The 16,544-nt window shown below is 43.9% G+C and overlaps 1 protein-coding gene across 1 annotated transcript in view; it reads right to left on the bottom strand.

Moving 5' to 3' along the window:
- The window catches only part of SNX29 (sorting nexin 29), a 1,289,390-nt gene extending 1,273,960 nt beyond the window's left edge, over positions 1-15,430 (bottom strand). Inside the window, exon 1 of the mRNA XM_040358531.1 lies at positions 15,243-15,430. Coding sequence (XP_040214465.1) covers positions 15,243-15,249 — 7 coding nt within the window. The 5' untranslated portion in view covers positions 15,250-15,430. The remainder of the gene's footprint in view (positions 1-15,242) is intronic.
- Positions 15,431-16,544: the final 1,114 nt, after the last annotated feature.

Here is a 16,544-nt window from a genome sequence, read left to right on the forward strand (position 1 = left end):
TTACCTTGTTAATGTTTCAAAAAACTTTTCTGAAATGGGTCTACCCACTCACTAATGATCTCTCAAATCTACAAAAAATACACATGGTCAAATTTGGATAACTCAAAAGTGCATTTAATCTGCACAAAAATTAATAATTAAAATGGTGACAACCCAAAAACACAACTTAATAAAAACAAAGATGCCAAGGAAGGCAGCACTTGAGAGCGTGCTAGAACTTTGATGAAAACAAGGGTCCCCGAAGCCACCAATTCAGCCTGTGAGTCAACATAAAATTCCATCAGGGGCACCGTGTTATTTTTTGGGCTTTCTCTTCCCAGCAGCCTTCCCTGCAGCCCGAGTCCTTGGGGGCTGGGTTCCTGGAGGAGATGAAGTGCCAGGAGCCAGAGCAGCCTCATGAAGAGGAGGAGCAGGAGCAGGAGGAGCAGCAAGGACAGGAGGAGCAATCCGCACAATGTCGGTGTCGTCATCGAGCTGCCCAGGGATGCCATGCTTATGGCTTTGAAGATGAGGAGTTCGCAGCGCACACGCTGGCTCTGCTCCAGATTGTGGAGCTTGGCTGCAATGAGCGCTGCGAACCCCTCTACTTCACTGGATGGCTCTCGGATGGCTGCAGTAGCTTGCCGAAGCAGGGCCTGGGTCTCCTCCTCCATTTGTCGCAGACTCCTGACCCTTTTTGCGGAAGTGCGGAGTGGAGGGATCCGGGAGATGGTATCCCGCCGGCGTGCCTCCTGGGTCCCACTGGGGCCTGCCACCTCCTGGCTCCCAGTGGGTTCTGCCACCTCCTGCCTTGCAGTTGGCCCTGGCTCCTCCTGGCTCCCTGTGGGCCCTGGCTCCCCCTGGGCCCTGGCTCCCCCTGGCTCCCTGTGGGCCCTGGCTCCCCCTGGCTTTGCTCTGCCTGTGTATCAAAAAAAAGTAACAGTTTATTTTTGTTTGTCATTAATCACACACATTTTAAAAATCATGAGAGATGCAAATTGAATGTCAATATATATTACACACAGGGTCGCCATCCCTAATTATGTGGCCCCTTACACACCTTCAGACATGGTCCCCCTGGAATTGTGGGTGTTGTTGCAGGCCTAATTTAGGAAATAAGTGGCCTTTTCCCCCAAAAAATTAAGTAGTCAATTTCGTGTCAACTAGATTTTACACAAAAAGGCTGTTTGACATCTGGGACCCCTTGCAGGTGTATTGCGTTACCCCCCCCTACTGGCCTCTCCGAAAATGACACCCACTCCTTCCGAAACATTAATAATTGTGAAATTTTGTACCCATCCTGTTTTGCCACTACTGACTATTGATCTTATCCTCAAAATTTTGAGATTCCCTTTGAATTTCGAACACTAGTAACATAAATTTAACATTATTATTAGACTTGTCATATACTAACTAAATTCATACAAAAAACACATACCATGCTCCATGGGTCACAATTGGGGTCCTCCAGGAACTCTTGCTCTTCCTCCGAGCTTGCCTGCTCTTGTCTGCAGAGAAGACTGGAGGATTGGCTGCTGGGAAGCTGGGAGCTACCTCTTGGGGGGAAGGGTAGACAGGGATGGCCTGGTCTCTATGTGGTCGTCCAGGAACTGCAGCTGACTGTAGTACCACAGGGTAGGTTTGTAGATGGAGTCATCTGCAGCCCCAGACCTCATTGAGGCCAGGATTTGGACCCGTTGGGCCCTGTAGGTGCCCCTGATGGAATTTATTTTGCTCTTGACTGTGTCTTTTGTGGCGTTGGGGACCCTTGTTTTCACAAATTCCAGCATGCTCTCTTTTGCTTTTTCCCTGGCATCTTTGTTTTTATTGATGGTATTTTTGGTTTGCCACAGAACAGGATGTTCCTTCCATTTCTGAATAAATTCAGTCATGAACTCCGCTTCCTTGAAGGGATCCATTCTTTCTGCGCATGAAACATATAATGCAAAACATAATGTCAGTAAAGCCACTAGCTTTATTCCCATATCTAGCCCACAAACTCATTCCCTCTTCACTATAATAAAGTCGCAAAAATTAACTTACGTATCGTCGTTAGCAAAGATCGTGACTTCCGCCTTCTTCAACAGACTATGCACGCCGTTTACAAACACGTCCGATCCCTTTTTACACTACGCACGCGTGACGCTCCGCACGACACCCCGCCCCTGACGTTCGGAATCGTCCTTTCCACGCCCCTTCTCTGTCATTTGGTGAGGGAGAAATGATGGACAACATGGATGACAATTCCAGCTCAAGCCAGGAGGCAGGCCATGCCCAACCACGCCACAGATTCAGGTGCAGAGCCTCCAACATGTCATTCAATGAAATGGTGGAGATGGTCACAATTTTGAGAAGGGAGGACTATGATGCCAAGCATGGCCCCTACATGCATCCAAACAAAGTTAAGGCCACAATAATGGCGAAGGTTATCCGGAGGCTCCAGCGGAAGTTTGGAAAACGCAGGAGCAGAGAGCACCTGCGCAAAAGGTGGTCAGATTTGAAGAAGAGAGAACCCCACCAACTAGCAAAAATAAATAGGGTGATTCGAAGAAGAAGTAAGTTTTTTCCATGTGTATTAATTATTTGGGTATGTTCTTTGTGCCATGTGGTTTTTTTTTGCAGGTTGACCAGAATTGTTATTATGATTGTGGCCGCACGGTTCTGTCGTCGTAGTCGTCGTTCATTCGCTGACTTTCAATAATAAAATACCATATTAGTGAGAAATGGCATCATGCCTATTTTGCATGTGCAAAGGGGAGTTGAATCACTGTATCATACCAAAAAAAGCGTAATTTTAGGAATTTGGGGCGAATGAACGACGACTCCTAGGACCAATTATTCGACCCACAAACATGAAATTTGTTGTTTTTTTTGGTTTAAGGTGTCATCAATTGTGGTTTTGATGTGAATGTGTTTCTGATTATATTGTTTTAAAAATAAAGACCTTTATATACAGAAAAAGGAGCGTTTGCTCAGCAGTTTTTTATTGCACATGTGGACTCAGTAGCACAATTGTTTGTCACAATCACAACCTATGTCGGGTGTCACACAGGGCTGAGCAGATCCAGTGGATACTTGGTTAGTTTCCATATAGAAAACTACACCAATTGGACCAAGATTATGAATTACTTTGTAAATGGATTAAATACTGGTCTATCTTCTTTGAATGCTTTTGCAAAACACCAATATTGCCATCTTTACTTTTCCAAAAAATATTTTTATTTCCTTTCAGGCCACTCTAATGTTTTAACCTCATGTTTTCCCTTTCTTCAATCTCGTAGGGCACAATGAAGCAGCAAGGCAGGAGGCACAAGCAAACCAAGCCACACCCCCGAGGGATATAGACGAAGGGGAACCTGCCACAACATCCGGTAAAGTAACATATACCACAGTTTCAGGTAATATAGATGTAGGCCTACATTATTTTAAACACATGTTTTGGTCCCACATTTCAGGAAGAAATCGGGCTGGTGAGGGACTTGACACCTATAGTGCCCAGCTCCTCATCGCAGAGGTATTGTCCTGCAGGGTCCAAGTCGAGGACATCCGTCTGGCCTGCCGGGAAATTCGCCACAAAGCGAAAACGCTAGAACGCCAGCTTAAAAATTTGATAAATGTTTCGGGAGGGTTTAATTTGTTGGGGTCCTTTTAAAAACCAAACAATATTTTATATGTAAAAAAATAAAAAATAAATAAAAGTCATACTATTTTACCAAATCAAAAAAAAAAAAAAGGTGATTCTATTTTGTCATAAAAAAAAAAAAAAAAAAGATTCTATTTTGTCCTAATTTAAAAAAATAAACAAATATACAAAAACTGATTATATTTTGTAAGAATTCTTGCTAAAAAATAAAGATATTTGTACTCTAAAAAATGTGTGGCTAGTTATTTGTATCAATGCTGACTCATTAAATTACTATATAATAAGTATATTTGTAGAGTTAATAAGATTGACACTGATGGGAATTTAGTACATCCCAAACACATGGCTGGTTGAGAACCTAGGAAAAGTAAACAATACCCAAAATAAGAAAAAACAATTATACTATAAATAATTACACTGTTTAATCCAGAAAAATGAATATTTTATTTTTTAATGAAGATCGGGCATTGCAATGGCCCCCCTCCCCATAAAATAGTCCACATAGGATTGACGCACTGCACGTGCGGTTTGGGGGGCCAAGCCTCTATGGCTAGCCTCATGTCCCGGCTCCGGAGCCACAAGATCTGCCTCATCAGGCAATACCGTTAGGTAATTGTGCGAATGTCTTCTTAAATAATTGTGTAGAATGCAACAACATAAGATTATGTGATTCCATTTATATTCCGCAAGGTTGATTGCTGTTAAAAACAATCTGAATCGGCTGGCCATGATTCCAAAGGCATTCTCTACCACACGTCTTGCCCTGGCCAGCCGATAATTAAAAACCCTCCTCTCATGGGTGAGGGTGCGTTGGGGAAATGGCCTCATGAGGTGGGGACCCAAAGCAAAAGCCTCATCTGCAATAAACACGAAGGGCAGACCCTCTTCGTTCTCCTCCGCAGGTGGCAAGGCAAGGTCCTCCGACTGAAGCCGTTGGGCGAACTCCGTCTCCGCAAAGACACCGCCATCCGACATCCGGCCATTTTTCCCAACATCCACGTACATGGAATCATAGTTGGCAGACACCACCGCCATCAAAACAACGCTGTGGAACCCCTTGTAGTTGTAAAAATGGGATCCACAATGGGGTGGGGGCACGATACGGACGTGCTTGCCATCAATGGCTCCTCCGCAGTTCGGAAAGTTCCAACGCTGGGAGAAGTCCCCTGCCACAGTCTGCCATTCCTGTGGCGTGGTGGGGAACTGGATAGAAAGATAAGAAAAAATCCATTCAAACAAACATTGTGAACAGAATATCACTACAATTTCAAGGGATCCCCCAAAAATAAAAAATAAAGTTTAAGATTACAAAATAATATGGGATCACTAAGCATATTAATCACCCCCTCTGATGTTCCAAAAAAACAAAAGGGGGAGGGGGGGCCCCAAGATGAGTTTGTGACCCGACAAACCACCCCAAAAAATACTTCACAAAAAATAGTTCACTAAAAATTATTAATATGTAGTCCAACAATCTGGGAGGGGGGGGTTTGGACAATGGAGGCCACAAATAAACGGGGATATAGGGACTAGGCTAGGTGGGTTTGGACACGTTGGCTAACTAAAATAAACATGTAGGGCTTTAAAAATTGGGAAGAACAGCATACATGGAGACAAAGTGAACATTCTCAGCATATTATAAACAGGTTAATTAGGGAGTGTTTTTGGGCATAGTTTGGCCATTGAAAGAACACCACTTACCTTAACATAGTCCTCCTGAAGAACCTGAATGATGGCCGAACAGGTCTCCGGGATTATGAGGCCCAGAGCCTGGGGGGAGATGCCCGTCGAGAACTTCAAGTCCTGCAGACTTCTCCCTGTTGCAAGGTAGTGCAACGTAGCAACTAGCCTCTGCTCAGCAGTGATGGCTTCCCGCATAACGGTGTCCTGCCTGGTGATATATGGCGACACCGAAGCCAAAAGCTGCTGAAATACGGGGTCAGACATCCTAAGAAAATTCCTGAAATCATCAGGGTTATTTTCTCGGATCTCCCGCAGCAGAGGCATATGAGAGAACTGGTCCCTGCATAGCAACCAGTTCTTGGTCCACAACCTCCTCCTCACCCTGTTCATGGACCGTCGCCGGGATGCAGCACACATCCTAACAACAAGCACAGCACGATCTCGGCGACGAGTTCGTACCCGCAACATGGCTAGAAAACGGTCGTCAAATCAGATCAGACTAAAAATTACGCCCTGAAGTACAGAATGGCCTCTGAAGAACGACCTGCTAAACAGCACCGTGCACACAAAAACGTAATGCCAAAACAAATACGTCCTTATTACAAGCACTGTATCACAGATCAGACGACAAATACACAAACTGTACGACAGAAAACGAAATTTAAAGCACAAACACTGAAAATCACGAATCGTCTCTCACCAAACTTTTACTAACACGCAGCAACACGATATCAGCAAAAGAGGCAGTCTTCCGCATGGAAACGACCCTTTATAGCGACGCCGTGCGTGATTGACGGAACTGCGCTTTGCTAGAGCGTTGGGAAAAAGTGATGGTGTGTATGCTACGTCGTTGTTCAAATTGAAGTTTCAAAAATGTCGGTTTTTTCAATCACAGAAAACGTCGCAGTTTTACATCGCAGAAAGTGATGGTGTGTACACGGCATTACAGACAGAGGGGAAACATTTGACATTAAGGATGCATGCAGGAGGCATGTACAGTTGTGGCCAAAAGTTGAGAGAATGACACAAAGTTTGCTGCTAAACTGCTTTTAGATCTTTGTTTCAGTTGTTTCGGTGATGTAGTGAAATATAATTACACGCACTTTATACGTTTCAAAGGATTTTATCGACAATTACATGACATTTATGCAAAGAGTCAGTATTTGCAGTGTTGGCCCTTCTTTTTCAGGACCTCTGCAATTCGACTGGGCATGCTCTCAATCAACTTCTGGGCCAATTCCTGACTGATAGTAACCCATTCTTTCATAATCACTTCTTGGAGTTTGTCAGAATTAGTGGGTTTTTGTTTGTCCACCCGCCTCTTGAGGATTGACCACAAGTTCTCAATGGGATTAAGATTTGGGGAGTTTCCAGGCCATGGACCCAAAATGTCCATGGCCTGTTGGAGGGTGTTTCTGTTGGAGGGTGTTTTGGTACCATTCTTTATTCATGGCTGTGTTTTTGGGCAAAATTGTGAGTGAGCCCACTCCCTTGGATGAGAAGCAACCCCACACATGAATGGTCTCAGGATGCTTTACTGTTGGCATGACACAGGACTGATGGTAGCGCTCACCCTTTCTTCTCCGAGCAAGCCTTTTTCCTAATGCCCCAAACAATCAGAAAGAGGCTTCATCAGAAAATGTGACTTTGCCCCAGTCCTCAGCACCATATTTTCTGCAGAAGATCAATGTGTCCCTGATGTTTTTTTTGGCTTCTTTGCTGCCCTTCTTTACACCAGGCCATCTTCCAAAAGTCTTCGCCTCACTGTGCATGCAGATGCACTCACACCCAGAGATGTATCTTGGCCTAGGCCGACAAGGCCTAGGGCGGCACTTTGCGGGGGCAGCCGCGTTTTGCGGCCCCCCCGCACGAAAAACCCCCCAAACGTCTTCCCGAATACAGAGGCAGCCACCCGCAGAGATTGCTTGCTGTGGAGCTGGTGGCTGCCGTTCTGTATGTGTCAATGTCACCGCCGCATACTGTGGGGAGCGACTGCCAGTGCCGCCCCCCATAGATCTGGTGCACGGCGTGCACGCTGTGTAGTTGGTGGATGCTCCGCCTCCCAGCCTCCGTGCGGCATCCTAGCATCTGGTCCGGACGGGAGAAGGAGGAGCACAAGAGAGAAGAATGTGGACGATGTGACCAAGCAGCACTCATCTAACAACAGGTACAAATCGACGAGTGCTCAGAGCTGTGAGTGTCTGATGTCTAACCCCCCCCCGCTTATCTTATTATCAGCATGTCTGAAATACAGCATGATGTCTGTCTGCTGCCTAACCGCCCCCCCCCCTTATTATATTTTGTTTACATGTGAACAGCTCGTGTAACCCAGCTTGTTTGTGCAGAATGTCCGCAGTCTCTGGTAATCTCGTGCAGAATGTACGCAGTCTCTGGTAATCTCGTGCAGAATGTACGCAGTCTCTGGTAATCTCGTGCAGAATGTACGCAGTCTCTGGTAATCTCGTGCAGAATGTACGCAGTCTCTGGTAATCTCGTGCAGAATGTACGCAGTCTCTGGTAATCTCGTGCAGAATGTACGCAGTCTCTGGTAATCTCGTGCAGTATGTCCGCAGTCTCTGGTAATCTCGTGCCCATTTATAGTCCTTCATTACTAACAGTGTAATTGTTTGCACCGATCTGTAAGGTTGTGCTATATACCATGATTTGTGATGCATTTGTACTTTTCAATAGTCAATATAAAGGAATAGTAGTGGTAAAAAAAAAAAAAAAGCACTTGTGGGTTTCATTAATCATTCTTTTTTTATTCCTATTTAAGGGGGCATGACAGGGGGTGTGTCCTATGCCTGCATACTTTTGCTAATAGGTGTCCCTCATTCCTACCGCAAAAAATTGGGAGGTATGCCTTCCCTACTGACAGAACAGCGATCTTCCTTGAATACATAGGCAGAGCGTCGTTCTGCTTCTCTCCCGAACGATCGGTGGGCCCAGCGGACATCAAGTTGGCCAGACCCGCTGATTGGCTCCCATTGTGTTTAATCACAGTGGGAGCGGGTTGCCAGGGGCACACGTGTCTGCGCCCCAGACAAGGTAGTGCAGATTCGCGTACAAGTACCTGATTCTGCCTTACCGCCATTTATGTACAGTATACGTTGGCAAGTGGTTAACTAAAACAAATTGTGAGATAATATCTTACGAATTAGCGAAGATCAGTGATTATATATATATATATATATTATATATATTTTCCTACAACATACTGTACAATGCATATAATGTCAGAACTCGATATGATCTCAAAACTGAATTTCTCCTTGTTAATTCTTGTAGTTATTAAATGTTTTATAATATGCATATTTTTATTGTATATGTGTGGAGTCATTGCGTGTATATATATATATATATATATATATATATATATATATATATATATATATATATATATATATATATATATATATATATTCTTCATTGTTTGTTTTTTTAGTTGAATTTAACTGCAGTATTAATTATTTACAGCAAAAATATATTTATTTTTACTTGATTTTTTTTTCTTTTTTCACGCTGGGGAATTTTTCAGGTGCTAAAGGGCTAAAAATAGCGCATGTAAAGCGCCTAAAAACGTCTGCCCTGCAGCCCTAGTGTGAGGGCCTGAGTGCTTTCACACTTGCAGGATGTTAGAAAAAGTACTGCAAGCAGCATCTTTAGGGTGGTGGAGGAGCAGTCTATACATCGCTCCTTAACTGCCCAGCCCATTTAAAACAATGGGCAGCATTTCCGAAGTGGCGCTTTTCGGGCGCATTTAAAGGGGTCTGAGAGTGATAGGACTCATCACTTTGAGGCAGGCTGTAGGTGTTTATTTATACTTTACCACCCTTATTGGTTGGCCAATATATTGATAGTAGTTTTATGGTACCACCCATGTCTGTGTTTTATTTTTATATGTAGATGAGAGCAACGCAGGTATCCTGCCTGGAAAAGAGGAGTGATCCTGTGGCTTGCTGTGTAGTTGGGCCTTAACAGCCATGAGTAGTGGGAGAAAAAGGCTAAGTGGAGCAGAGTACAGAAAAAATGCAAAAATTAGGCGTGACAAACAGACGAAGGAGATTGAACAGACAGGAAAAATTAATCTATTTTTCACAAAACCTGTGGCTCATTCCAGTACTGAGCAGGGTAAGGAGGTGGAGGAAGATGTAACTGATGATGTAGTAGCTACATGCAGTTAGGATACATCAGAAGCTACCAGCAGTATTATCAGTAAAACTGAGGCTTATGAATCTGGAGCCGAACGACCTTCAAGTTCAAAAGAATTTGATGATTCTGTTGTACAATTAGGAGTGAGCTCTGACCCTGCTGAATGGGTTCTAAATTATTCTACCCGAGACCATGTGGCTAAAAGGAGTAGTGTTTTGTGCTCCGTGCCGATTGTTTGGTGGCAAATCCCAGTTGGCCGAGAGTGGTTTCAATGACTGGAAAAATGGCACCGCACGATTAAATGAACATGAGCATTCAGCTGAACACAAATCCCGCGTGCTCTCTTTAAAAGCAAGAACATTTATATCAGGGAGAATTGATGAGAGACTTACAAAACAGCTTTCTGATAAAATCAAATATTGGAGAAATGTTTTAAAATGAGTTGTTGCTGCCGTTAAGGCACTTGGCATTCGAGGGCTTGCTTTCAGAGGGAAAGATGATTATTTTGGTTCCTCACACAACGGAAACTATATGATGATGTTTGAATTTCTTTCAGAATTTGACCCATTTATAGCCGAACATATTGCCCGTTTTGGCAATGCAGGAAAAGAAGTCACATCCTATCTCTCATTTGCTACATGTGAGCAGTTCATTCAGCTAATGGCTGATAATGTTACAAAGAAGATAGTTCAGGAGGCAAAGGATGCAAAGTATTTTTCTATCAGTGTTGATTCAACACCTGATAGTTCCCACACGGATCAGCTGGCCTTCATCTTAAGGTATGTCAAGGAAGATGGTTTACCAATTGAGCGCTTTCTATGCTTTATTCCAAATCCTGGACATAAATCGGAACAACTGGCTGAAGTGGTCCTTGCCACTCTTAAGTCATATGGCCTTGATATTGCCAACTGTCGTGGTCAGTCATATGACAACGCAAGCAATATGTCCGGTCATTATAGAGGCTTGCAAGCCAGAATTCTTGAAAGAAACCCACTTGCTGTGTACATTCCATGCTCTGCACACTCTTTAAATCTAGTAGGAAAGCATGCTGCTGAAAGTTGCAGTGAAGCCTGTGCATTCTTTTGTCTCCTACAGTACCTTTACACCTTTTTTACTTGTTCTACTCACAGATGGGAGATTTTACAACAACACTTGTTATCTGTGCCCAACACTCTAGCTTTAAAGAGACTTTCTGACACACGGTGGTCCGCCAGGGAAGATGCCTGTCGAAGCTTAAATAGGAACTGGACTCAAGTAGTCCAAGCTTTAACAGAAATTAAGGAAAATAAAGCTGAGTCACCAGGAACATGCAAAGAAGCAGAAGGTCTTCTGAATAAACTGCAACGTCTGGAGACTGCACTTATGAGTGGTTTGTGGGGTTCTATTCTGGAAAGATTTGGGGCAGTTAGCAAAAAAATCCAAAGCATTGCCATTGATGTTGGAATTGTGGTTGAGTTATACGAGTCACTGATCCAGCCATCAGCAATATAACATCATGCTACAGAGCTTTGTTCTTTCTACAGTATGGACTTGGAACAGGAGTGTTTTTTTGAGTGCCTCCACTTTCGTTCCTATCTCCTAAGTTCTTCTGCAGAACATACCTCTGTTCTAGGTATGTCCCAAGTGATAGAGGATGTCCCAAGAGAGAGAGGATTGCAAAGTATTTATACAAATGTAGACATTGCTCTCAGAATGTTTTTATGCACAGCAGCAACTAACTGCTCAGCTGAGCGTTCTTTCTCAACTTTGCAACGTGTAAAAAACTACTTGCAAACCAGAATGGGAGAGGAAAGATTGAACTGACTGGCTGTGTTGGCAATTGAGTCAGAACTCACAAAATCTTTGGACTACGATGAGCTTATCAACAGCTTTGCCACACAGAGAGTTTGGCGAAAACCACTTTAGTTTGATTTTAGCATACTCTCTGATTAAACAATTTGCACTTATTTCAGTTTAAAATAGTTCTATATATTAGTTATAAGTTAATAAAAACATCATCATGTCAGTTTCATGATGGATTGATTGCAATTTGCACTTATTTCAGTTTAAAATAGTTCTATATATTAGTTATAAGTTAATAAAAACATCATCATGTCAGTTTCATGATGGATTGATTGCAATTTGCACTTATTTCAGTTTATGTCTATATTTTAAGTTAATTAAAGTTATCTAAGTTATTAAAAACATCATCATGTCAGTTTCATTATGGAGTGATTGATGCAAGTATGGAGTAAATAGTGTGTGATTGTGTGTGCCAATTCAGAGAGGAAGAGGTGGAGCCTAAATAGCAAGGGGTGTGGTTTACAGATGACAGGGCGGGTCTTAAATAGGAAGGGGTGTGTCCTTAACAGGAAGGGTGGATCGTATTTAAATTAGGGGGTGCATGAGTTTAGTCAGGCCTAGGGCAGCACAAAACCTAAATACACCTCTGCTCACACCTGCCTGCTGCCATTCCTGAGCAAGCTCTGCACTGGTGGCACTCCGATCCCGCAGCTGAATCCTCTTTAGGAGACGGTCCTGGCGCTTGCTGGACTTTCTTGGGCACCCTGAAGCCTTCTTCACAAATGCAGTGGAATTTTTTTTTATGGGATTAAGTTCATTTTCATGGCAAAGAGGAAATTTGCAATTAATTGCAATTCGTCTGATCACATTCTGGAGTATATGCAATTTTCCATCTCAAAAACTGAGGCAGCAGACTTTGTGAAAATTAGTATTTGTGTCATTCTCAAAACTTTTGGCCATTGCTGTATATCCTTATAGATCAGCACTATGGCAGTAGTTTAGAAAGGATGAGAGTGGGTTTACATCCACTTTACGTGTATTAAACGTATTGGGTAGGTGCACTGTGGACGACTGTACATAGACTGCATTCGAGTAATAGGAAGAGCTCCCAGGAAAAAAATGGTATAAAAAAAAAAAAAAAAACAGCATACTGTCTGGAGTCACTCTATTCCAACTTTCCCTGGGAACTCTTCCCATTACTCAGAAAGCATGCAATTTCACATTGTTAAGGGAATGACAGATGTTTAAAGAAGTCCCACATTGATTCCCCTGAGCTAAGGGTGAGTCTTCTTTATTGCTTTTCTGTGCATAGAGTATTAGTACTGTACATGGGGTATACCTTGTGAATTCAGCTCAGGTCAGTAAGTGGATGTACAGAGGTATCCGTGGATGTACACTGGTATCAGTGAAGTTGCACTCCTTAAAAGGAATTGTAAAGGAAAATTTTTTTTGCCTAAAATTAATGTCTGCAAGGTAGACAGACAGAATAGTGTAATGATTCTGTTAAAAAATGAGTAAATACCTATTAAATTCCTTCATCTATATCACCTCCGGCATTCTAGTTTCTGTTCTCTCATTCACTTCCTGGTTTGCATCGCTCGTTCATGCAAGAACTACATTTCCCAGTATGAATTGCGGCACGCCCAATAATTCACAACTCCTTGAAGTCTCTAACACGTAGAGAGCGTCCTGTTGCACAGATGTAGTTCCCAGGAGGGGGCAAGCACGTCACTGACCACCGCAGTAAAGCCTCCCTTCACGGTGGTCAGTAAAATCAGACAAGCAGAAAGTGAACAGAACAGAGAAGAAATAGAGCAACTTCTGAGCAAAAACTAACAATAAGGAAGTGAAGAGAGTACTGTCTGCAGGTAAAGGGTGCTTATTATGAAAAAAAAAAAAAAAAATCCTTTACAACCCCTTTAACCGTACCAGGCCGCATGCCCACAACATGGGGGTGTAGGTGCTTTGGGGCAGGGGGGCCCCCTGCGGCCCCCCCACCCCGAAGCAAGGCCTCTTCCCGACAACCCTGGCCGTTGGTTGTCGGGGTCTGCGGGCGGGGAGCTTATCGGAATCCGGGAGCCCCCTTTAATAAGGGGGCCCCCAGATCCCGGCCCCCCACCCTAGGTGAATGAGTATGGGGTACATCGTACCCCTACCCATTCACCTGGAGAAAAAAAAAAATGTCAAAATTTCATCCCCACCCCCTTTCCTGACCGGCCGGGCTGCGTGCTCGGATAAGGGTCTGGTATGGATTTTGGGGGTGACCCCACGCCATTTTTTCAGTGTACGAGTGTTCCCCTTAAAATCCATAGCAGACCCGAGGGCCTGGTATGCTCCTGGAGGGGGAACCCATGCCGTTTTTTTATTTGAAATTTGGCGTGGAGTTCCCCCTCAAGATTCATACCAGACACAGTGCTTGGTATTGGCAGGGATCCAAGTTGGATCCCCGTTCAATATCGTGCCGCGGCTAAACGCAACCGCAGCTAATCGCACTGTGCAAATGCAGCTGGCCGCTGTGCCTGGAGTCTTGAATTCCAGCAAAACATAAATATGCTTTTAACTGCGGCAGAACAGCCGTCCATGTGAAAGGGGACTAAGGGATTATTCTCTATGGAGATGGTTCACATCTCCACTCCAAAACGCCTGAAGCCGAACGTCTAGTCTCACATTGAAAGTAGTGAGCAGACATCTTCCCTATAAGACACAATGGTAATAAAACAGGCAGGAACTAGAATTTACATGCTGGTGTCATCTCTGAACCATTAATTCAGCCCAAGAAGTGATTGTAGACACTAGATAATGCCTGAACACAAACGGCACCATACTTCTGGAAAGAACAGCATACAAGGCCCCCCTCTATACATATTATTAGAAGACCCGGATGCTTCCCTCCCCCGCTCACCAGGATCCGTTTGAAGAGCGCGTTCTCTTTGGGCGGGAGGCTGACGCTCAGCATGTCACGGCCGTTGCTCGCCCCTCCAGTCGGACTCACCGTTCTGCTCCTCCCGATTCCCCTCATGCTGTGGCCCGATTCGCCTCCTCCCCACGGTAGTCGGTGTGACTACTAGTCTGCTGTGCTGGCCTGTTGGTGACTCGGAGTCGGCGGGCGGGCGACCTCCTGGCGGCTCCGGACTGTGAGGGAGGGAGGAGGAGGGGAGAGGGAGCCGGCGGCCATCCATTATTCAAAAGCCGCGCCTCTTTCTCAGGCTGTTCCGCGATAGGCGGAACAGTCATTTTCCCAGCAGAACCTCTGTTTAGTGTTCAGCCTATCACAGGTGTCCTCTCGTCCGAGGCCGAGGCTGAGGATGAGAAGGCATCCGTGATAGGCTGAACACTAAACAGAGGCTCTGCTGGGTAACAGCGTTTATTTAAACGCCGTTACTTACAACACTAATATATATTCTAAGTGTCTGAGTATTTAAACATCCACAAGTGCCTAAATACAATGGCTGGCAGGAGAATTCTGTCAGTTCAACTATCAGGTCTGGACAAGGAAGATTGAACCATCACTTATTACCAGAAGAACCATTTGCTGGAAGTACTTGATATTGCCAACATACATAATTATGATTTCAACTAGAGATAAGCTTGGCCGGCCTCTGAACATCAACATTTTAGATTTTCAGATAGAGATGACTTTGGAGTTATCTTTAGAGATGACTCATCTCTAATCTCAGTCTTTGTAGCTGTATGAAACATCTCTTCCTCTATGATAGAAAAAGCAGAGGGTGAACAAACCCTTTAATTGATTGAATGCCCTATGTTTTTTTACACTTACAAGGAAATAACAATTAGATAGCAGAAAATGTGTCCTATTCAATGCATATTGTTAAATCACCAGCAGCACAGATACTTAAATTAATGTGATCTTTTACTGTGTTTTCTTCCTTTAGTTTATTGGATTCAAGGTAAAAATCTGCAAGTAACATTAAGCAATCTTGCAGTCAGATTAGTTGTAGTAATGTTTTAAACATGCACACCCTCCCTTGTCGCTACCACTTACCACTCATTTTCCCGACTCCTTGCACTCAAGAAGAGCACTGACAAAAGACCCGTAAATATTTAGCTTCGCCCCGGACGGTAAATCCCATCCACTTGTTCAGTAACATAGGACAGCCGAAATAGTCAATACTCATAGAGTAGTAATTGTTACGCGACAGGCTTGTCAACAACACAACCAGCTCACATAATTTTCTAAATCATACATAGCTAAATACAATGTGTAAATAACACTAAGGGCTTAAGCCTGCTCTTTAAACCAACCATTGTCAGGAAAAATGTATGCCCTGCACTGCATAATTCCCCCCTGGTGAAAATGGTGTGTTCCATACAAGACGGACATGAAGAAATCATGTCACGTGACCCATATCGTGCCATGTGACTGCGGTGAGGAAAGGGTCTTGGAGGCTGCGTATAACATAATGCTGACTGGTTGCTGGGCTTGGACAGGCGGAGCTAAATCTGGAAGTATGCTTTAGTTTTGTTTATATTTTCGCATTATATTAAATCTTTATGTTAACAATAATTAAGTTACATTTTGCTGGAAAAATAAATCATAGTGACGGAGATAAGCAGTTAACTGTTTTATTTAGTTAAGACCCCATTCACACCTGAGCGTTTTGTAGCTTGAATCCTCAAGCTACAAAACACTGGAAGGGGAAAACATCTATTTTTCTCTATGGAGATGGTTCACATCTCCACTCCAAAACGTCTGAAGCCAGAAGCTCTAAAACGCCTGAAGCTCAAAATTCACACCTATACATTTTTGGTGCTTTTTGCAGATTTGCACTACAGATTGTGTTCCATAGGAAACCATATAAAATGGACTGTATTGCAAAAAGCACTAAGACCCCATTCAGGCTGCATTCACATCTAGGCGGACAAAATCGCGGCGTTTTGTCCCGCGAATTGCGGCGACAAATAGCGGCGTTTTGTACTGCGATTTGCGGCGACAAAACGATGCAATTGTCCGCCTAGATTGTCCCCCTATGGAGATGGTTCCCATCTCCTATGCCGAAAGCCGCCTGAAAAAAAGGTCCGGGACTTTTTTTCAGGCGGCAGGCGGCAGGCGTGGAGATGTGAACCATCTCCATAGAGGGCAATGTTAAATCATCCCTCTGGCGTGTCGGGGCGGCAGCGGCGTCACACTACAGGCAACAAAACGCCTAGGTGTGAATGGGCTGTCACACCTGAGCGTTTTGTAGCTTGAAGCCTGAAGCTACAAAACGCTGGAGGGGAAAAAAATCAATTATTCTCTATGGAGATGGTTCATATCTCCACTACAAAACGCCTGAAGCCAGAAGTT

Source organism: Rana temporaria, chromosome 6 (genome assembly GCF_905171775.1).
Source record: "Rana temporaria chromosome 6, aRanTem1.1, whole genome shotgun sequence".
NCBI lineage: Eukaryota > Metazoa > Chordata > Amphibia > Anura > Ranidae > Rana > Rana temporaria.